Source organism: Dasypus novemcinctus, chromosome 3, assembly GCF_030445035.2.
Source record: "Dasypus novemcinctus isolate mDasNov1 chromosome 3, mDasNov1.1.hap2, whole genome shotgun sequence".
Lineage (NCBI taxonomy): Eukaryota > Metazoa > Chordata > Mammalia > Cingulata > Dasypodidae > Dasypus > Dasypus novemcinctus.
This window is the reverse complement of record NC_080675.1, coordinates 79,667,541-79,689,345: the sequence shown is the minus strand read 5'-3', so window position 1 is coordinate 79,689,345 and position 21,805 is coordinate 79,667,541. Positions and strand designations below refer to the sequence as shown.

The window sequence follows — 21,805 nt, the reverse complement described above, 5'->3', positions numbered from 1 at the left end:
CAGACAGCAAGCAAGCTGCAAGGGGGAAGGGGAATAAAAATAAATACAGACACAGAAGAAGGCACAGCAAATGGACACAGAGAGCAGACAGCATGCAAAAAGCCATGGGGGAGGGGGGATAAAAAATAAATAAATGGGAGGAAGATAAAGTCAGAGGTGTACTGAAGATAAAGTCAGTACACAGAATGCATGCCGTAAGATCCTAAATAGATCATTTAACAAATATTTAGCAAATAAGAACACCTTCTATGCTCTGGAGAAACAGCAGTGAACAAGACAAAATCCCTTCCCTCTTGGGACTTTGAATAAACAGGCAAACAAATAAATAGGTAATGTAATTTCAGAAAGTGATCAGTGCTATGAAAACGGTAAAGCAAAGTAAGTAGAGGGAACAAGATTAGGTAGTAGGTAGTTAGGACATACGGGGTAATCAGGAAAGGCCTTTCTGAGGGGGCAAATCTGATGAGGATTGTCATTTGTAAAAGGAGCAGGGGTAGTGGAAAGAATATGCTAGGTGGTTGGAACAACCTGAGACATGGAGGGGCTTGGCTTGTTTGAGGAGCAGCAAAAAAGACCAGCGTGGATGGGGTATAGCAACAGAGGGTAAGTAGAAGCTCTAAGGTCAGAGAGTAGCTGGGACCACATTGCAAGGGGCCTAGATTTTATTCTCATTATAAAGGAAAAGTTGCTATAAGCTATAGATTTGACTCCGAGCATCCCTGGAGCCCAAAGGAACAAGGAAAATATGGTAGTAACAAAATTTACAGTGCCCATAAAGTAATCAGGAGGAGCACAGATCCTCAAGAGTCAAGAGTATGTATAAACCTCTAATGTGCCTTTAGTTTTTCATACTGTTTATGCTGACAGAGCTTATTTCTGACTTCACATAGATGATGTGTAATTCCTCATACTTCAATCTAGGTTTCATTAGTTTGAATATGATAACTTTTAAGATTTGTCAGCATTCCTGAAATCATTTATTCTTTAAAAGGTAAAATGGCTCTCAATACATGAAGCTAACTCTATATCCAGATCCCAAACTAAATCCCTTTTTGACTTTTAATGAAGTCCTTTTATTTTATTTATTCAGAGAAGGAGATGTTTCCATTTCTCCAAGAGTAGAAGACAATAATAATGCTTTCTCATGAAAGCACTTCAGACAGTATTTGGTTGGCATTAGAAGCACAGGCTTGCGATATACCCAGGTTCAGAATATAGCCCTGCCATATGTTTCCCTTTTCTGTGTCTCCTTTTCTTCATAGGTAACCCTCATTGTGGTGTTGCAAAGATTAAACGAGATAATACATGTCAATAGCACATGTAAAACTCTTGGCACAGCACCAAGAACATGGTAGGCATACATGTTGGTTGCTGTCATCATTATTATTTTTCTTAGGTGGAAGATTGGATAAATGCAAATTATTATAACCAAGAAGGCTGTTGGAAACTGGTCTGTTGCTTGATTTGAGGCCTATATTTATTACATCAACTGAAATTCCAAATTAAGGTGTACAGATTGATTCAGTGACCTTATGGCTTTGGATTTGGATATTTAATACATAATTTTCCACTAATGTACCATAACTCTTTCAAACATGTACTAAAATAGAGAGGATTGTATAGTGAACCCCCATGTCACTTTAACCCAGCTCCAACAATTACCACCATCATTTTTTTAACATTGTTTCATATAACTCTTCACCTTTTAAAAAATTATTTCTTTTTTTCCCTGGAGAGCTTTAAGGCAGGTTCCCGTCATCTTATCATTTCACTTGAAATTATTCATTGTAAGATGAACTTAAAATGGTCCTGCTTTGGGTAATTTGAAACAAGGTATAAGGCATATCACATGTTGTAGTCATAATCCTCCTAGGCCAAGTTAATTAAATACTATCTTTTTGTATGCTCATATACTAAAACGGTAAGTGGTGGGTAGTGTTGGAGACTCTTAGTCACCAACAGGACTAAAGCAGGAGGTGCTTTCAGTTGTTGATATGGGTGACTGACCAGTAACTGCTTTGACATACCAGCTTCAGCTTTGAGAGTAGCCATTTATTTGGTGGCTTATCAAAAAAGTGTCACCCTGCCTTACTAGTATTTTGGATGATTCTTGAAGTTGGATGAGGGACAGGAAAACAAAGATGTGCCCTGTAGTGGATGGGGCAAACAGGAAAAACACCCTGGCAACACAGAGAACTAACTTTTAAGAGTGAAGGGAAATTTATTGTTGATTTCTTCATTCTAGTAGGAGAGCCCTGTTGAGCTGTTGCCAGAGTCCCCAGAGCATTAGCATTCCCTTTCCCTCAACTTTCCATCTGTGTTCTAGACAGTATTACTACCTGCTAAGTACTTCCGGGTGGGTCCTAAGTATCACTGAATTCAGAGCACCTCTGAGGAAAGTGAGAGAATAAAAAGTGTGGAGAAAAATGCTTCCTTGATTGTGTCCTTTCTCTATGCCTGGCTCAGCTCAAAAGATGACCCGTTCCTTCTGTATGCTGCAATGCACTCAGGGAACCACTGCAAGATTATCACAAAAGACCTGATGCGGGACCACAAGGCTTGCCTGCGCGATGTCAAGACCCAACGCCTTTTCTTTAAATGGCAGCAAGGACATCAGCTGGAAATTATTAATAGATTTCTAGGATCAAAAATAATCTTTCAGGTGTGTTATCTGTTCTCTGAATCATGTCAACACAGTGAAGTATATAGTAAGAATGTAGCATATTAAAAGAATGTTGCAACTAGTTGAAGATCCTAAACACTATTTTTCTTAGTTTTAGTCTACTATTTGGAATTAGCTGTTTCCTAGAAACAGAGAGTCTACTATTAGCAAAAGTGTCCAAAGGCAAACTCCAAATTAATCAACATATTTAAGTCATCTGGGATGTCATTGTGATTTTAATGATGTCATCAGTATTGACTTCTCATACATGTTTGTTATTTTCCTGTTTATTTTAGTAGCTAAAAATTCCTTATTCTCATACTTCTACTTCTGCTAAGAAACTCCTTTTCCTTGTTTAATCTACTTATATGGTATGGTCTCAGTTGAATTTCCCTTTGATTCTAGTTTAAATATCTATAAAGACAAGGAAAGCAAAGAAAGAAAATCCAAAGGGAAGTTATATTATTAAAAAAATATGTTTTCCCATGGTAAAATATGGTTCAATGGTCAAAAATATTCAAAACAACAAATTTACAGTAAATAAAGTGTTAAATGATACCACAGGGGATGCAATCAGCAAAATCAAGGCTATGTACACTGTACAACTGGCCTGGTTTCTTCAATAACCACAAAAAATTGCAAGAAAAATAGAATGTATCAATCAAATTGATTTGTAAGAAAAAGAAAAAGAGAGATGGAAAGAGAATCTCTAAATTAAAAGATAATTAAGAGAGACTTCATTCAGTCACAATGTACTAACTTTATTTTGAGTGTAATTCAAACAAGCTATAAAATATATGTGACATATAATTGAAAAAATGTAGATATTAGAAATTTGATGTTAAAGAGTTATTAACTTTCAAGTGTAATAATGGTATTGCTGTTACATTTTAAAAATAAGAGTCCTTATCTTTTAGAGATACATACTAAAATATTTACAGAAGAAATGATGTAATATATTTTGGGGGGTGGCAAGGCAGTGGGTTTGGGGTATAGATAAAATAAGACTAGCCATGAATTGAAAATGGTTGAAGCCGAATGTTTGACACGAAAGAATTCATTATACTATTTTTCTACTTTTGCATATTTGAAATTTTTCTATACATGTTATTATTTTTTCTTCATATCCACAAAATGGATAAAGGCAACAAAAGGAATTCTGTATCCCAAAATGGATATACAGATCCTTTAGAGAATCCTTAACCTTCAAAATAAAACCCAAGAAAAAGGAACTCTTAATACTAAAGTTCATCTTGCAGAGCTACCTGCTCTTTGAAAATCCATTGTGAAATAAGAGAGGAAATACTCTTCTGGAGCAAACTGAGAAGTTATCAGAAAGGAAAGGAAAATGGCCCGGTAACCCTTTAGTGTCATTCTCAATGCCTGGTTCCCTTTTTCATTCAACAGCATATTCCCAGCCATGACACAGTGGTACAAACTACTGGAGATTCATGGCATATACCATATGATGAAGACACGGTGGAAAGATGTTCCTATGAAGTGCCAACCAAATGGCTTTGTCTTCACCGAAAGACATGAAGGCTCTTATCTCCTGTGCTAAATTTGTGTTTGGGTGCTCTCCTGGTTGGCAGCAGAGATATTAAATTAATGTTTGTTTAGGGCATTGCCTCTATCCAGAAAATAAAATAGTTCTTTTAACACTGTTGGGTCCAGTTGTCGGTATATGAACACATTGGTTTTTTAATTCAATGAAAGAGATATAGTATCTTTTCATAACCAGTTGCATTTTTTTTTTTCACACAGCATTTGTTTTTGTGCATTTATCCACAGTGGGGAAACTCAGTGCAGAATGAAAGCTACGTATCTCTTTGGGTCAACTATTCCACTTAGTTGGGCAACAGGTAGTGCTTCTGGTATCCATTTTGCTACTCCTCACCTCACCTTCCAGGGCCACTAAAAGCAGACCAATCCATCTGGCCCTGGGCTAACCCACGTTGTTTCTCAACCCCTTCTCCCATCTCTGACATCTTCTCATTCTCTGCATATCCTCTCACCCACACTCAATCATTTATGGTCCTCTGTGATAAACTGGCCAAGAGAACAAAGGCTTACCAGTAACTTTTAGTTATTTATCACCAAATGATTTGGATTGGACAAAAGGACCAATTTCTTCTTTTTAGACTATGATCATTTCTTCTTCAATTCTATAATCCCTTTTCCATATTGGCTCAGCATTTTGTGTATACTATTAATTCCATTCTGCAGTAGGCTTTCTAAAGTGTATACATTTTCTTCATTTAATCAAATTTGACTTGTTTAACAAAGTAATTAAAGTTATTTTCTCTTTTTTTTTTTATTAGAGAAGTTGGGAGCTTACAAAACAATCATGTATAATGTGCAGAATTCCCATATATCACCCTTCCACTACCTTACATAATTGTGGGACATTTGTTATGGATTATGAAGAGTCATCAGATTACCACTAACTACGGTCCATAGCATACACTTGGTATATTTTTTCCATACACCCCCTATTATTAACACTATGTATTAGTATTGTACATTGTTATAGTTCATAAGAGAGTGCTCTCATATTTATACTGTTAACCACACATGTTCCAACTGTGTTATCCAGTCCTATGCCTTGTACATTCTATCCAAAGTGTATACTCAGTGGCTCTCACTTTCATCACAGAATTGTGCAGTCATCACCCCAGTAAACCTTAGAATGTTTTCCTTTGTCCAAAAGAAAAAATCCCTTACCACACTATTATTTACCCTCTTCATCTCACATGTGGTTTCCAAATATTTTCTCCCATTGAGTAGGCTGCCTTTTCACCTTGACAAAGTCCTCTGAAGCACAAAAGTGTTTTAAGTTTGAGAGGTCCCATTTTTCCATTTTTTTCCTTTCATTGATTGTACTTTTGGTGTAAGGTTGAAGAAACTAATACCTACCACCAGGTCCTAAACGTGTATTCCTTCCTTTTGCATTTATATTTAGGTCTTTGCTCCATTTTGAGTTCATTTTTGTATAAGGTGTGAGTTCATTTTTTTCTTTTGGATATGGATATCCAATTCTCCCAGCACCATTTGTTGAACAGACTGTTCAGGCCCAGCTGGGTGGGCTTGACAGTCTTGTCAAAAATCACTTCATCATAGATGTGAGGGTCTGTTTCTGTATCATCAGTTCTGCTCTCTTGGTCTCTGTATCTGTCTTTATACCAGTACCATACTGTTTTTACCAATGTAGCTAGATAATATGATTTAAAGTCCTGAAGTGAGAGTCCTCCAACTTCATTCTTCCTTTTTAAGGGCTGTTCGGGGCCCCTTACCCTTCCAAATAAATTTGGTAATTGGGTTTTCCACTTCTTTAAAAAGGCTGTTGGAATTTTTATCAGGGTTGCATAGAATTTGTATATCATCTTGGGTAGAATTGACATCTTAATGATACTCTTCCATACATGAATGCAGAATGTTCTTCAATTTATTTAGGTCTTCTTTGATTTCTATTAGCAATGCATCGTAGTTTTCTTAATACTTTATGTGCTTTATGTGCTTGATTAAGTTTATTCCTAAATATTTTATTCTATTTGTCACTATTTTAAATGGAATTTTTTTCCTGACTTCCTCCTCAGATTGCTCATTGTATATAGAAACCCTACTGATTTTTGCATATTAATAGTGTATCCTGCCACTCTGCTGAACTTGATTATTAGCTCTAGTAGCTTTATTGTAGGTATTTTAGGACTTTCTAGGTATAGGACCATATCATCTGTGAATAGCAAAGTTTTATTTCTTCCTGTCTAACTTGATGCTTTTAATTTTTCTTGCCTCATTGCTCTAGCTGGAGCCTCTAGCACTATATTGAACAACACTTGTGACAGTGGGCAACCATGTCTTGTTTCCTATCACACAGGAAAGCTTTCAGTCTTTCACCTTTGAGTACAATGTTACCTTTGTGTTTTTCATATGTGCCCTTTATCATGTTGAGAAGTTTTCCTCAATTCCTGTTTTTATCAAGAAAAGATGCTGTATTTTGTCATATACCTTTCCTGTGTCAGTTGAGATGATCATGTGATTTATCTTTGATTTTTTAATGTGATGTAGTATGCTGGTTGATTTTCTTGTGTTGAACCACCCAGCATGCCTGGGATAAAGCCCACTAGATCATGATGAATAATTGTTTTAATGTGTTGTTGGATTTGATTAGCAAGTATTTTGTTGAAAATTTTTGCATCTATATTTATTAGGGAAATGTGACTGTAATTTTCTTTTTTTGTAATGTTTTTACCTAGCTTTGGTATTAGGGTGATATTGGCTTCAGAGAATGAGTTTGGTAGCATTCCTTCCTGTTCAATTTTTTGGAAGAGTTTGAGTAAGATTGGTATTAAATCTTTTAATGCATGGTAGAAGTCACCTACGAAGGCATCTGGTTCTGAGCTTTTCATTTTGGGAGTTTCTGGTGACTGTTTGAATCTCTTTGCTTGTAATTGTTTTGTTGAGGTCTACTATTTCTTCTAGGGTCAGTGTAAGTTGTTTGTGTGTTCCTAGGAATTTTTCAATTTCATTTACATTGTCTAGTTTGTTGGCATACAGTTGTTCATAGTATCTTCTTTTGATCTCTTTTTTCTGTGGAGTCAGTAGTAATGTCCCTGTTCTCATTTCTGATTTATTTATTTGCATCTCCTCTCTTTTTTTCTGTGTCAGTGTAGCTAAGGTTTGTCAATTTTATTGATCTTCTAAAGAACCAGCTTTTCGTTTTGTTAATCCTTTCTTTTTTTTTCTCAATTTCATTTATTTTAGCTCTGATCTTTGTTATTTCATTCCTTCTCCTTGCTTTGGGAATAGTGTGCTGTTCTTTTTCTCTTTCCCCAGCTGTGTAGTTAAATTGTTGATTTTAGCTCTTTATTCTTTTTCAATATAAGGGTTGAGAACATAAATTTCCCTTTCAGCACTGCTTTTGCTGCATCCCATAGGTTGTGATATGTTGTGTTCTTGTTTTCATTCATCTTGAGATATTTACTGCAATTTCTTCTTTGACCTACTGATTATTTGTATGTTGTTTTATCTCCATATATCTGTGAATTTTCCCTTTTTCTGCTAATCGTGTTTCCTGCTATATTCCATTATCATCAAAAAAAGTACTTTGTGTCATTTCGATCTTTTTAAATTTATTGAGATCTGCTTTGCGACCTAACATATGGTCTATCCTGGAGAAAGATCCATGAGCACTTGAGAAGAATGTATATCCTGCTGTTTTGGGGTGCGTGTCCTGTATATGTCTATTAGGTTTAGTTCATTTATCGTATTATTCAAGCTCTCTGTTTCTTTATTGATCCTCTGCCCAGATGTTCTTTCCAATGATTAGAATGGTATACTGAAGTCTCCAACTGTTATTGTAGAGATATCTATTTCTCCCTTCAGTTTTGCCAGTGTTTGCCTCATGTAATTTGGGGCATCCTGATTAGGTGCACATACATTTATGATTGTTATTTCTTCCTGGTAAATTGCCTCCTTTATTAGTATATAATATCCTTCCTTGACTATAATAACAGGTTTGCCTTTCAAGTCTATTTTGTCCAATGTAAGTATAGCTACTCCAGCTTTTTTGGGGGGTACTGCTTGTGTGGAATATCTTTTTCCAGACTTTCACTTTCAGTCTATTTTTATTCTTGGGTGTAAGGTGAGTCTCTTGTAGATAGCACATAGCTGGCTTATATTTTCTTATCCATTCCACCAGTCTTTGTCTTTTGATTGGAGAGTTTAATCCATTAACATTCTATGTTATTACTATAAAGGCAGTTCTGCTTTATCCATTTTCTTTGGGTTTTATCTCTAATACCTTATTTTTACCACTCTTTTTACACTTTTAGTTTCTTTCACTGATAAAGAAGATTCTTGGCTGGCAGTTTTTTCTTTCAGTATCGTAAATATATCATTCCACTGTCGTATTGTCTTCATGGTTTCTGAGGAGAAATCAGCAATTAATCTTATTGTGCATCCCTTCTACGTGATGAATCTCTTCTCTTGCTGCTCTTAGGATTCTCTCTTTATCTTTGGCATTTGACATTCTAATTAGTGTGTATCTTGGAGTAGGTCTATTCGGATTTATTCGGATGGTCATACATTGTGCTTCCTGTACAAGAATGTCTGTCCTTCAATAGGGTTAGGAAATTTTCTACCATTATTTTCTCAAATATTTCTTCCACCCCTTTTCTTTTCTCTTCTCTTTCTGGGACACCCATAACATGTGTGTTTGCATGCCTTTTGCTGTCATTTAGTTCCCTGAGACCCTGCTCAATTTCTTCTTTCCTTTCTTCATCTGTTCTTTTGTATGTTTACTTTTAGAGACCCTGTCTTTAAGCTCACTGATCCTTTCTTATGCCTTCTCAAATCTTCTGTTATATGCCCCCAGTGTATTTTTTATTTCATTTTTAGTGCCTTTCTTTTCTGTAAGCTCTGCTATTTTTCTGTGTATGCCTTCAAATTCTTCTTGGTGCTCACCCAGTGTCCTCTTGATGTCCTTAATCTCTCTAGCCATCTCATTGAATTTATTAAGGAGGTTTGTTTGAACATCTGTAATTGTTGTCTCAATTCTTTTATGTCATCTGAAGGCTTAGTTTGTTCCTTTGACTGGGCCATATCTTCCTGTTTCTTGGTATGGATTGTAAATTTTTGTTGGTGTCTCCACATATTTATTATGGGCTCAGTTTCTCTCTTTAGGGCTTTCTGTTTGATTGGCTTTGTGTTACAACCCCTCTTTGACACTTGGTTCAAGTTAATTTGGAACTTTATAGTGGCTCATGTTTAGCCAGTCTGAATTCTTTCAGCTCCTTTTCATCTGTTTCTTGCCCTTTCTCCCTTGCTGGTTGTGGAATAGGAGTTGAGGATGCAGTTGTTACTGTAAGCCGTGGATGCTGAAGCTTCCTGCATTGCCCCAGGAACCAATGAAGCTCTCCCACCTTCTCCCCTGCCAAGGGTAGAGATGGAACTGCAGCCATGTGCAGTAATCCAGGCTGTGCGGACCAAGACCATCTGTAGTTGCCCAGAGAGACATGAAGCTCCATGTCCCTTCCTCCCCTGCGTGGGGCAGGATGGAGCTGCAGGTTTGGGCAGCAATATAAGCCATGTATGTTAAAACTAACTGGAGTTGCCCAGGTAGACTAACGAAGTACCTGCCCCCTGCCTCCCCTGTCAGGGGTAGGAATGGAGCCTCCAGTGTGCCTTGACAGAGCAGTAGGAGGGACAGTGCTGCCTCACCCTATCAGGGAAACTGCAAGCACTTTCAGCCCACATGAACCAGATTGTTAGACACATCTCTGACTCCATTCCCTGCCTCTGACAGGGCAGAAGGGACAGTGCTCCCTCATCCTCTCTGGGTAAGCTGTTTAAGCCAGCATGGACTATACAATAGGACCCATCTCTTGACTCCATCCCCACCCCGCCAGGGCATGAGGAGGGATAGTGCGTATTCAGCCTCTCCAGGCAACTGCAGGAACTTTCAGCCTGCACATACTATATTGCTGGTCAATCTAGTGCTTTCAATGAGCTAAACTTTTCTTTTCCCCTAGTAAATATCCTGACTTTAAGAAAAAATTTTAAAAGCATTCGTTAAGCTTGACTAAAAGCCTAATGCAACTTCCTCACAAAAAAGCACATAGAGATGGATACAAGAATTGTAGAACTTTAGAGCAGTCCAATACTCTCATTTTATAGATAAGGAACAGATCCAAAAAGATGAAGTGGCTTACCTAGATCCTGCAACTAGTTAGTGGAGACATTTCAGCTATAACCCTCCTCTTCTGAATTCCATCAAATATTCTTTTGTCTACTGGACATTGTGATTTAGGCAAGAGTAGTTTGTAAAAACACAGACTGAATAGTGGAACATCCAGTACTTTGATTTAGCAGTTTTGTTGCCAGCTATATAAGAGAAAGGAAGGAAAGTAAGAGGAAAGGAAAAGGAGGTACCTCTTCAAAGACCCAAGTATCCAGAATGGCACACCAGTTAGAAAATTGTAGTAAGGAAATTCATTATTATTTTGAACTCCATACCATTCAGAAACAACACCCTAATTTCTGCCTGAAGTAAGTTGAGGTGCATCTGTTCTTTGTCCAGGAGTCGGGGAGAACCATTCCAAGGCTACTAAGAGTAAATCACACTGACCCAATGACTGCAGGGCAGTGCAAGGATTCTCTGTACGAAGGCAGCTGGTACCAACACCTAGGCTGCCCATTTTCATTCTAATCACCTGAGTGAAACAAATGCTACCAGTCAAGCAAGGTCCAAGATATAATGGGAAGAAAGAAATACTTTAAAAGCTATGGTCCAGATTGGTAGTATCAGTCAGTCATGTAAGATGAAGGCTTTGAAAGGGCATTGAGGAAGCGGACTTGGCCCAGTGGTTAGAGCATCCGTCTACCACATAGGAGGTCTGCAGTTCAAACCCCGGGGCCTCCTTGACCCGTGTGGAGCTGGCCCATATGCAGTGCTGATGCGCGCAAGGAGTGCCATGCCACGCAGGGGTGTCCCCTGTGTAGGGGAGCCCCACACCCAAGGAGTGCATCCCGTAAGGAGAGCTGCCCAGCACGAAAGAAAGTGCAGCCTGCCCAGGAATGGCACTGCACACCCGGAGAGCTGATGCAACAAGATGACTCAACAAAAAGAAACACAGATTCCTGTGCTACTGACAACAACAAGTGGACAAAGAGGAAGCAGCAAATAGACACAGAGAACAGACAACCTGGGCAGGGGGAGGAAAGGGAGGAGAAAGAAAGAGAGAGAGAAAGAGAGGGAGGGAGGGAGGAGAGAGGAGGGAGGGAGGGAGGGAAGGAAGGAAGGAAGAAAAGGAAGAAGGAAGGAAGGAAGAAAAAGTAAAGAAGAAAGGAAGGGAGGGAGGGAGGGAGAGAAGGAAGGAAAGGAAAGAAAGAAAGGGCATTGATTCTGCCACTTAAAAACATTTCCAAAATGGGAAGTGGACATGGCTCAACTGATAGAGCATCCACCTACCTACCATATGGGAGGTCCAGGGTTCAAAGAGGACACAGAAGAACACACATTCTTGGAGACAGTGTCTCTCTTTTTTTGTTGTGTCATCTTGCTGCATCAGCTCTCTGTGTGCGGCGCCACTCCTGGGTGGGCTGCGCTTTTTTCAAGTGGGGCAGCTCTTCCTTGCGGGGCACACTCCTTGCATGTGGGGCACCCCTACGCAGGGGCGCCTCTGTGTGGCATGGCACTCCTTGCGCGCAGCAGCATTGTGCATGAGCCAGCTTACCGCACAGGTCAGGAGGCCCTGGGTATCAAACCCTAGACCCTCCATATGGTAGGCAGACACTCTTATCAGCTGAGCCACATCCACTTCACCCAATGTGGCTTAATTTTTGAGTGCTGGCTTCCCACATATGAGGTCCTGGGTTCAATTCCCACCCCTCCACATACCTCAATAACAACAAAAAATACAAGATGGCCAGTTAAATTTGAATTTCAGATAAGTAGGTAACTTTTTAGTATAAGTATGTCCCAAATACTGCTGGGACACTTATACTAAAATTATCTTTTTTTTTTTTTTTTCTTAAGTTCACATTTAACTGGGCATCCTGAATTTTTATTTGCTAAATCTGACAACTCAATGTGGAAGTTACTTGGGAGGATGAGGGGTACTAGGAAATGAAGCATTTATACAGATGCATAGCTGTACAGGAGGCTGGAGAAGAGCAGGAATAAGAAAGGTCATGACTAAAAGGCACCTGGAAGGGGGAAAGAATGGAAAGAGGACCAGCATTTCCCTGCCCTGTCCCAGACAATGATAAGCAGTCTACTGAGTCTATATATATAAAAGAAGGGTGTTCCCTTCAAAGACCTATGCAGAGGAAGCCGTGGGAAAAGGTGGGATTAAAGAAAATATAAGAGGCAGGAACACATATGAGTAAATGTAGTGAACTTGAAAAATAATCTTTAACTTCAAGTTGTTTCAAGATTCCCCAAAACTCTCCCTAACTTTGTTCTTTTGTTATCAATATTCGATCTGATGGGTACTTCCAGATATCCTACATACACAACTTGCTTTCAAGAGGGAGTTGAAATAAACAGGAAGACAATTATCTAGTCACTGAAGGCAGCTAAAAATAGTTTGTTTTTTTGCTACCAGAATAAGGCAGACCTACACACTTATCAAATGGATTAAGGTAAGATAACCATGATAATTTTCTGTAAATAACAGTGACAGGTGAAGGAGTTTTGGTAGCTCCAGACCTCCCTCTGCACCCCCGCCCCCCAATAAAAAAGATGTAGAGAATTAATTTCAACCACATTAAAATGATGATGCTTTCTTTGGTGCCTAGGAAGTAAATATTTGAGAAATCATTGGAAGGAACTTTCCTTTCTGATATGTTAGGGATAAAAATTAATTTTAAAGAGACCAGGTCAAATTGCCCATCCTTAGCTGGATCAGACTATTACTAAGTGGGAAGCGGACTTGGCCCAGTGGTTAGGGCGTCCATCTACCACATGAGGGGTCGCGGTTCAAATCCCGGGCCTCCTTGACCCGCGTGGAGCTGGCCCACGCGCAGTGTTGATGTGCTCAAGGAGTGCCGTGCCACGCAGGGGTGTCCCCCGCGTAGGGGAGCCCCACGTGCAAGGAGTGCGCCCCCTAAGGAGAGCCGCCCAGCGCAAAAGGAAGTGCAGCCTGCCTAAGAATGGCGCCGCCCACACGGAGAGATGACACAAGATGACGCAACAAAAAGAAACACAGATTCCCATGCCACTGACAACAGAGGCGGACAAAGAAGACGCAGCAAATAGACACAGAACAGACAACGGGGGTGGGGAGGGGAAATAAATAAATCTTTTAAATATATATATTATTAAGTTAGGTATCAGTTTCTAGGTCACATATAACTATTTTAAGTCCATTATTAAAACAGATTTCTTGTGCGTTCTCTGAAGGCATCAGAACACAGAATGTCAGTGTTCTCGCAGGTACCAAGAGAATTCCCTGACTCTTCTGCTGTTCCTTTGACTCTGTGGGAACAGAGTGGTATCCTGGCCTGGGAGAACAGAATGGAGACTCCATGAAACTGGTTTCTTTGCAGGTAGTTATGGCACATCCTCAGAAAGGTAAGTCCCCCACCCAGACTGGTTGCCTAAGATGTACTGTATTACAAATTCTTCAAAAATAAATTGTTCTTGTATTTTCTTTCCCTTTTCAGTGACCTGGCCCTGGACTCCAAAGCTGCATTCTCTTAATCCTTTGTTCCCTAGCTAAGGAGTCTATTGCTGTGAAATTTTTATACACATATATTCCCATTTTCTACAGACCCAACCATTAGAAAAGGATCATTCTCTGTAAACTCTTCTGTAATGTGTGTTTTTACCTACTTGAAAATAAAAACTTTTCTGGTTCTTACAGTCTTCTGCCACTTCTTCCTCATGTTCTCTAATTATAATGTAGATACATAAATAGGGAAAGCCAGGCTAATCTGGGGTATTGCTGTATACTTTTGTTGTATACTCACAAAATACTACTCAAGACTTTGCTTGTGTTCAGAAGGAAATTTGTGTTCCAGGAAACTGTCGCCCTGATAATAACTATTGGCACAAATTAAGGGTCATGTCCTCAGGCACTTAGTCCTGTTCTGGCAGGAGTAATCAAATCCTTGATGAAATGGGTCTTTTCCAGGTCAGGCCCTCTGATCTCCAACTCCTAAGGAAATAAACTCTGGTCAGACCAAGTTTTTGAAAAGAAAAGTCTAAGGAAGAACTGCTTTTCGCATAGTTTTTGTTTGCTTGCTTGCTTGTTGTTTTTCAAGAAAAATCATTTGATTTTCTTTGTTCTTTGACACACCATGGGAAGTTTATGTGAAGAAATCAGTACTGAACAGTTGGCACTTTATAAATGTTAATGAAATACATTATCACTCACTCCCATTGCTAATATCCCCCAGATATTTCAATTTCATTTATATTCTGATCTCATTTTTTTCTTAACCTCTTAAACCCTGATGATTTTCAGTCCCATGTGAGGTGGCCAAACTGGACCTTTTTTTTCCAGAAGCATTTTAAGTTTTATTAAATACAGATGTTTCCAGGCATTTTTTTAAAAATTGTATTAATATATAACATTAAAATATATTTTTAATGTAATATTATTACAAAGTCAATTAAAAAAAAAAGAGCAAGTAAAAAAAAACATTAAAGTGGCTATTTTAACAATTTTTAAATGTACAATTCATTGACATTAATTACATTTATAGTGTTATGCTACCATCATCACCATGGGCCTTTTTAATTACTTAAAACTGCTCCAGTTTCAGGATCTCAAACTTTCAAATCCCTATTTTGACCAAAACCTGCTTACCTGTTCTACTCCCTCAACCAACCACCAGTTCCTTAACTTGTTCTTAGGTCTGTCCCTGCTTAGTTAGCTAGGCCTCTATTGCCAGTTCCTACTCTGGCTTCACTTGCCTTCCTCCCCACCCTACCTTCAAAGCAGTCATATCAGGAATGACTTCAATAACACAGCAGATTCTTTCACTCCTTTTACCTCCTTGATGTCCTCTTTTTAATATATAAATCTGGTTGCGTCATTGTCTTTTTTGGTGTATAGCTTCCTTGTGTGTGCCTCTCCGCACCATGCGGAGGTCTGTACCTTACTGCACAGGTCTGGGACGTCTTGTTTCTTTTTTTTACCAGGAGGTCCCTAGACTCCAACTCGGGTCCTTCATATGGTAAAAAGGAGCTCAACTGCTGGAGCCACAGCTGCTTCCCTCTATGTCCATTTTATCCATTTCAAACCTAATGTTGAGTAGACCAGACCGTTTCTATATCCACTACTCTACGCCATAGAGCTTATACTCTAGTTGGAAGGCAATGGGGAAAGAATGAATGTTTGAGTAAGGGGAGTGGCATGATTAGAATTATGCTTTAGGAAGATAAACCTGACAGCAATATTCATGATGGATTGAAGATGGGGATATCAGTCAAGAAGACTGCTGGGGGAAAAAAAATCATGATCATGAAATCTTACTATTGGGACTTTACTCCTATTTGAAAATCCTTTTTTTCATCTTTCATTGAATTGTTATTAATCCCCTGAAGGCACTCTCCTAGCCTTTATAATCTTTAACTTGACCAATGGCTAACTTTGTGACTTTGGGCAAGTTAATTAAATCTCCTGGAGTCTCCATTTCCTTTTCTGTTAAGTGGGAAAGATGGACTTCAGCAGTGGTTCTCAATCTTTAATGTACATAGACTCACTTGGATATCTTGTTTAAAATGGTCTGTTGTACCTCGTGATGCCAATGCTGTAGACTATACTTTGGGTCATAGAACCTCAGTGATCTCCAAGATTATTTAAAAACAAACAACAAAACCTCTTGATTCCAAATCCTAAATTACAGCCTCACTATTTGCAGTCTCAACAGATGACCTTCCTGGGAACCAAAAGCCATCTCTTACACACTTCTTCAGCAATTTTGTCCTTTCCAATAAAGTTCCTATCTTGAATCTGTTCTCCTTTTTTCTTCTGAGCTTAGCCTTTTCTATCTGCCTCCATCCTAGCTCTTCTTGCTGACTGGGAACCTCGTTCTCCCAATTAATCTCTCCACTGTCTCTTTCCCATATGCAGAATTTATGAAGAGAATAAAGGAGAATCTGACACAACTCCTAGCCCCCTCAGCCAGGCCAAAGATATAAAAGGCAAGTCAGAGGAAGGAGAATGATAAAGAGGTTTCTTTGGAGAGAGCTGCTGCATGCTCAGAGTTCCTCTGGTGCTCTCTGAGGAAAGCCTGAAAGTGTGACTTTCTGACCCCAAGGCCCTGGGAAATCTCATTAGAAAGACTTTGAGCTCCTCTAGCAGTATGGGAGAGCTAAAGTGCTGGTGCCTGTGAAAGCTAAGGCATCTGTGAACAAGGGGTAGACCTGGGATCTAGAGGGTGAGAGAAGGACTGACAAAGGGCTTTGAAGGAGGAACAAGAGAGGGCTGCTGCCTTTGAATGTGCCTGCAGTGCATTTTCCCAGGGACCAAACAGGTGGGGAGAGGGTTGCCTTAGAGTTGTCTTGGGCTGGAAGGGAACTTCTGGATGTCCAGGGGTTGAGAAAGGAGCTGATATATCTTTATATCTAGGAGCAACCTAGATATAAATATATATGGGCCCAGCAGAGATTACAGAAGAGACTAGAAAAGTGTCCAAGAGTGTAAGTGTTGGCTTTAACATCTACCAGGCTCACCAGAGACACCAGTTTTAACATTTGCTAGACCTAGCAAGCATTTAGTCATCTGTGCTTATTTCTCCTCCCCATCCCAACCCCCCAATGCCCATGGTTGACCTTGGCTGGGGCAAAATAACACTTAGCATGTAGGGAAAGAATTCAGTCAGGAGCGATTAGAGAGGAAAAGCCAACAATACCCCCCACTCCTCTTCCACTGGAAGCTTTCAGTCTGAACCAGACCTGAGCTGGCAGAGTAGAAATCATGCAAGGCTAAGTTTGGGGGTTTTATTGTTATGGAACTGCCAATTCTAATTTCTGAATTGAGACTGTATTTGTTACTTAAAGTGACCATAGCACTGTGTATTATCTAAAAGGAACAAAGGAATAATGGGACCTGCTAGAGTTTTCATCTATAGGCAAGAAAAAAAGGAAGAGCAGGAGGGCAAAAATTGCAATCTTACCTATTCCTCATGCTTGTTATCAGAACTCGGCTGCTCCCTTGTGCCCTCTTCCATCATTTCTTACCCCACAAAGGTAGCCACTATTTCTAACAGTATACATTTGTTTTGCCACTGTCTGTACTCTGCTTAAAAGAATCATCTGTGATATATTCTTCTGTATTTGGTTCCTTTCCACTCAGCATTATGTGAGATTCATCCATTTGGTTGCATGTGGTTGTATTTTGTTCATTGTTATTACCATATTATGTCCTATAATTTGTCCATTCTACTATTGATGGCCATTTGGATAGCTTCCAGTTTCTGCATATTATAAATAGTGCTGCTCTAAACAGTCTATTACTTTTCATAATGGAAAAAAGCTACTTAAAAAATCTCTTGCAGACATTCTTTCCTTTACATTCCTATTATTACCACCTCAGTTCAAGCCTTCAAAAATGTTCACTTGGACTATTAGCAGCAGCCTTCTGATTGATATCTCCATCTTCAATACTCCATCATAAATACTGCTGCCAGATTTATCTTCCTAAAGCATAATTCTAATCATGCCACCCCCCTTGCTCAAAAATATTCACTCTCTCCCCATTCTCTTCCAACTAGAATATAAGCTCCTGAGTCTGGCATTCGAGGACTCCTCCCTGCACTTCCACCCTAATCCAGAATATTTTTGTGTCATAATCAAGCTAGGTCATTGCCCTCCCCTAAATACAGGCTCTGTTTTTCCTCTCTGCTTCCCTGCTCATGCCACTCCCACTCCATGTTGTATTGCGGTGCCACCCACACTGCTCCTAATATCTAACACACCTGTTAGCATTCTCCTTGTCCTCCCAAGCTGAGTTTGGATATACTTCCAATCGGCATTCTTAAATTTCCTCTGGCCCAGATAATTTTCCCTGCAATGCAATCTTTGTTGGACTCTTCCTTATGTATCACCAGCTGCCTCATGTTAGTGTTGCTTTCATTCATGTTTCATCTTCCCCACTGAACTCTGGTAGGGATCTCATCTGGTTCATCTCTGTGTCTCGTGGTAGCTAGCTCAGTTTCTTTCCCATAGAAGGGGTTCAAAAAATGTTTGTTAAATTATTTTGGAGAAGTTCTTTGAAAATATCTTCTGAATTTCTAATACTACTTCTCCTGTGAGTGAATTCCCCTCTTGCCCCTTGATATTTTGTTTATGGTCTGGCTAATCCCAAGAACATATTTTTTGGTGTCTGATGCTTCACTGAGCCTCAAGAAATAATACTTTCTCAATGCCATCCTCTATAATCATACCACTGAACTCCCCATGACTTAAATGAGTTAGATTTTTATTAAACATCTACTATGTGCATGGCATTTTTGTAGCTGAAAATTTGCTATGCATCTGTAAGACATGATTCCAAAATGTTTAGTCTTTGAAATACTTTAATGTCTAGATCTGCTCTCCATGGTTGATTTTTTTAAATTGCCTTCTTTTTACCACTATGAAGTAAATGCTCTCTGGGTGAAGTTAGGGGATCTTAGCTTGATTAGTACTTGGTACTAGTGATCAAATAATTTCAAAGCAAGTAGAAAACAAAACTGCAGGACTCTTGCTTTCTCTTCAATAACTGGGTTCTCAAGAACTAGTTCCTAAATTGGTGACTGAAAATATTGGGCAAAATGATTAGAAACCACATTCATTAGCTATATCTCTCTCTCTTTCTCTTCTGTTGACCCAAGAGAACTTGGCTTATTCTGAACATCAGAGATAACTTTCATTTTGAGGTAAAAGAAATTAGAGGAAGCCAATTAGGAAACCTCAAGGAAGAGGAAGTGTTTCTAGGCTAAAGGGAAGGCTGTTCAGTCCTGTCTCTGTTCCTGACTCACTCTCTTGGTGCCTGGCCAATCTCTGCACCTCTCCTCCCCCACCTGATCTGGAGATTGTGGGGAAACAGAGTGAATAAAGTTGAAATAAAATCCATAAAGATCCCAAGAGGTAGAGATGCACCATGGATGTGAAAATCTTCCCCAGTGAGCTGATTGATGTTTAGATTTCCCATCTCCCTGTCCACTTTCTTGGGTGACGCTGCATGTGTGTGGATCATGGTGGGTACAAATTGGCTGCTTTCTAAGTTAAGATGACCACCTGAGTTTCACTTCTGAATAGTGTGTAGTGTAGATCGGTGCAGTATTTGGTTTTGTTTTGGGCTAGGGAAAGGAAAAATAGACAACAATCCAGGTCTTGTTCACCAGGTTCCTCCCCCCTACTCTCTCCCCACCCCTGCCGCTTTCATAAAGAGAGAAACTAAGGTTAAGTCTGCCTTAGTCTGGCTTATTTTCACTGCAGTGGTAAATAATTTTTTACTCTATGTGTTTAGGTGAGTACAGTATGCATACCTGTTTGAGAGAAGATGAAACTGAGGTTGTGGGCACCAGATGGCAGTATAGCTAGGCTCAGATTCAAACCCAGTCTTCTCACTGTCGGCAGAGCCCTCCATGTTCAATGTTCAGGACCCATCCTCCCTTCCCCATCTTATTTTTTACTGGAAAGTTTGCTGTTCTCTCAAACTATGAAGAGCTTCCTGTGTTATCATGCCTAAAGGGAAGTTGTGTGTTAAAACCACCAACAAGCCAGCTGGGGACTGGGCATTACCTCTTCTCTGGGGAGACCCATGAGAATTATTTGCTTCTTAAAGCTCATGGCTTCCAGAAACAAGAAATCAGCCAAAGGTTAAGTCTTCATTTAAGGGGGAGTTTGGAAAAACAGGGGAAACATCAAGAGTTGTAAGAGGATGATAATACTGAAGTTGTTATAGCTAAAAATCAAGGGTCAGCTAAAAGCTAAAGGTTTTGACTCTGTAGAAAGCATTTATGCTTAATTTTATTTAAATATCCTTTGGGTTGAGCTGAGACAAATTCATTCTCTTTCTAACCAAAGGATAGAATCAGGTACAGAAGTATATTGACTGGTAAGGAAGGGAGTGGAGTAGAAGGGAAATGACAGTTGTGTGATTGCTATACTGAGAGACATTGTATTGCACTCACCACTGGTAATGGAAGGTAAGAGAAACACACTAGATGCTATGGACAAGGGGGTCAGCATGGTTGCTTTATTGGAATCTGGTCATGTAAGGGATTTGAAGGTCTTATGAAAAGATAAAAACCAAGTTACTCATGCAAGCCACAGAAGACATAACCCACACACATACACATTTGCCACTTTTCCCATTAATGACAGAACTGGAGTAAAGAGAAATTACCCTTTTTCCTTTTCTAAGACTGAACTTCTAGGCAGCCAACCATACCTACTGGGCTGCAGGAAAAACTGCAGGGTAAAATTGGTCTGAGAAACATAAAAATGGGGAAGATACAAAGAGAGCCAGGTTCTTGCCCTCAGGGTGTCCTCTGATTGGTGGAAATCTGGCCTGGGAACTGGGCAGAGCCCTACCTCCCTCTCTCTGTTCTGCCAAAGATATGCTACATTCCTAGCTCCTGTTCTGGCCACAGTTACTCTTGAAGCCCCTTAATATCAGGGATTCCCAACTCTCCTAAGTAGGATATTCTGCTACCACTATTTATGGCTAACTCATGAGGCTTTGTATTTCACCAGTTAATATCACACGGGAAAATGATAAACCTCATTTTTATATTTCCTGACACACTGAAACTGCCAGCAGAGCATCTTAAGGTCTAAATTCTTATCATGTCTTTAAACACCCTGTGATTCAGCATGTCTGCAGTCACTGGGAATCTACACTGCCACTTTTTAACTTTGCCTTGTGGGTAACCCCTACCTTCCACCTACCTCCACCCCCAGGGAAGAATGTGGGCCTTGCCAAACAGAGGCCCCCAGGAAATTTTCCAAGACTCACGAGATGTCAAATCATATCTAAAATTTTTCAAAAAACCAGAAAGTCATTTCAAAAAATCTTAACTTGGTGGCCCCACAGAGAGGAAGATGAAACTTTCCACACAGACACAGCAAGTAAGTCCTTAGGCTTGTTTTAAAGCTGCAGGAGTATTGGTACCCAGACTTTGGTGAAACTTGTATCTTCACCAAAGCCACATTCCTGACCCAGGGGGAAATCCACTGGGGTGAGTAGTTTAGCTGCTGCTTGGTGCCCATTGGCACGTATTCATGAAAGCTGCTTCCAGGGAATTTCCCTTTGCAACGGAATCAGCAAGGGTTTTGTCTTTCTAAAAGATTTCCCACAGGAATTCATTTGCCTGTATGGAAAAATCTTGAATTCTAATAACAAAACTCTGATCTCTTAGGTTTTTAAGATTCAGAATTGATTTCTCATTTAATCACAAGTCTGTTCAAATAAAGAACAAACAAACATAACAGAAGACTCACGTAGTGAGAATCCCTATTCACTGAATGATTTGAGTGTTTACTTCATGCTAGGCACTGTTTAGCATTCAGGATACACTCGTGAACAAAACAGTTATGGGCAGCCCTCAAGGAGCCTGCTGTTCTATCTTTCAGTTTGTGTTTGAATTGAAAACAAGGTTGATTCCTTCCAGAAAGTAACCTTAAAAATATTAAAATAT

At 39.5% G+C, this 21,805-nt stretch overlaps 1 protein-coding gene and 1 long non-coding RNA gene across 4 annotated transcripts in view; both read left to right on the top strand.

Annotated features, from left to right (window-relative positions):
• The window catches only part of PRORP (protein only RNase P catalytic subunit), a 133,089-nt gene extending 128,764 nt beyond the window's left edge, over positions 1 to 4,325 (top strand). For 2 of the 3 annotated variants that reach the window (XM_058293547.2, XM_004467911.5), the window contains exons 7-8: positions 2,467 to 2,662; positions 4,070 to 4,325. In XM_058293547.2, the coding sequence (XP_058149530.1) occupies positions 2,467 to 2,662; positions 4,070 to 4,201 (328 nt within the window). In that variant the 3' untranslated portion in view covers positions 4,202 to 4,325. Of the gene's footprint in view, positions 1 to 1,262; positions 1,352 to 2,466; positions 2,663 to 4,069 lie in introns of those variants that run through there. The other variant, XR_011648372.1, reaches the window with a different exon arrangement.
• Positions 4,326 to 13,568: 9,243 nt separating this feature from the next.
• Positions 13,569 to 14,025, top strand: LOC139438671 (uncharacterized). The gene is made up of 2 exons (XR_011648374.1): positions 13,569 to 13,739; positions 13,832 to 14,025. It is a non-coding gene; the product is annotated as an uncharacterized lncRNA (long non-coding RNA).
• The last annotated feature ends 7,780 nt before the right edge of the window (positions 14,026 to 21,805 follow it).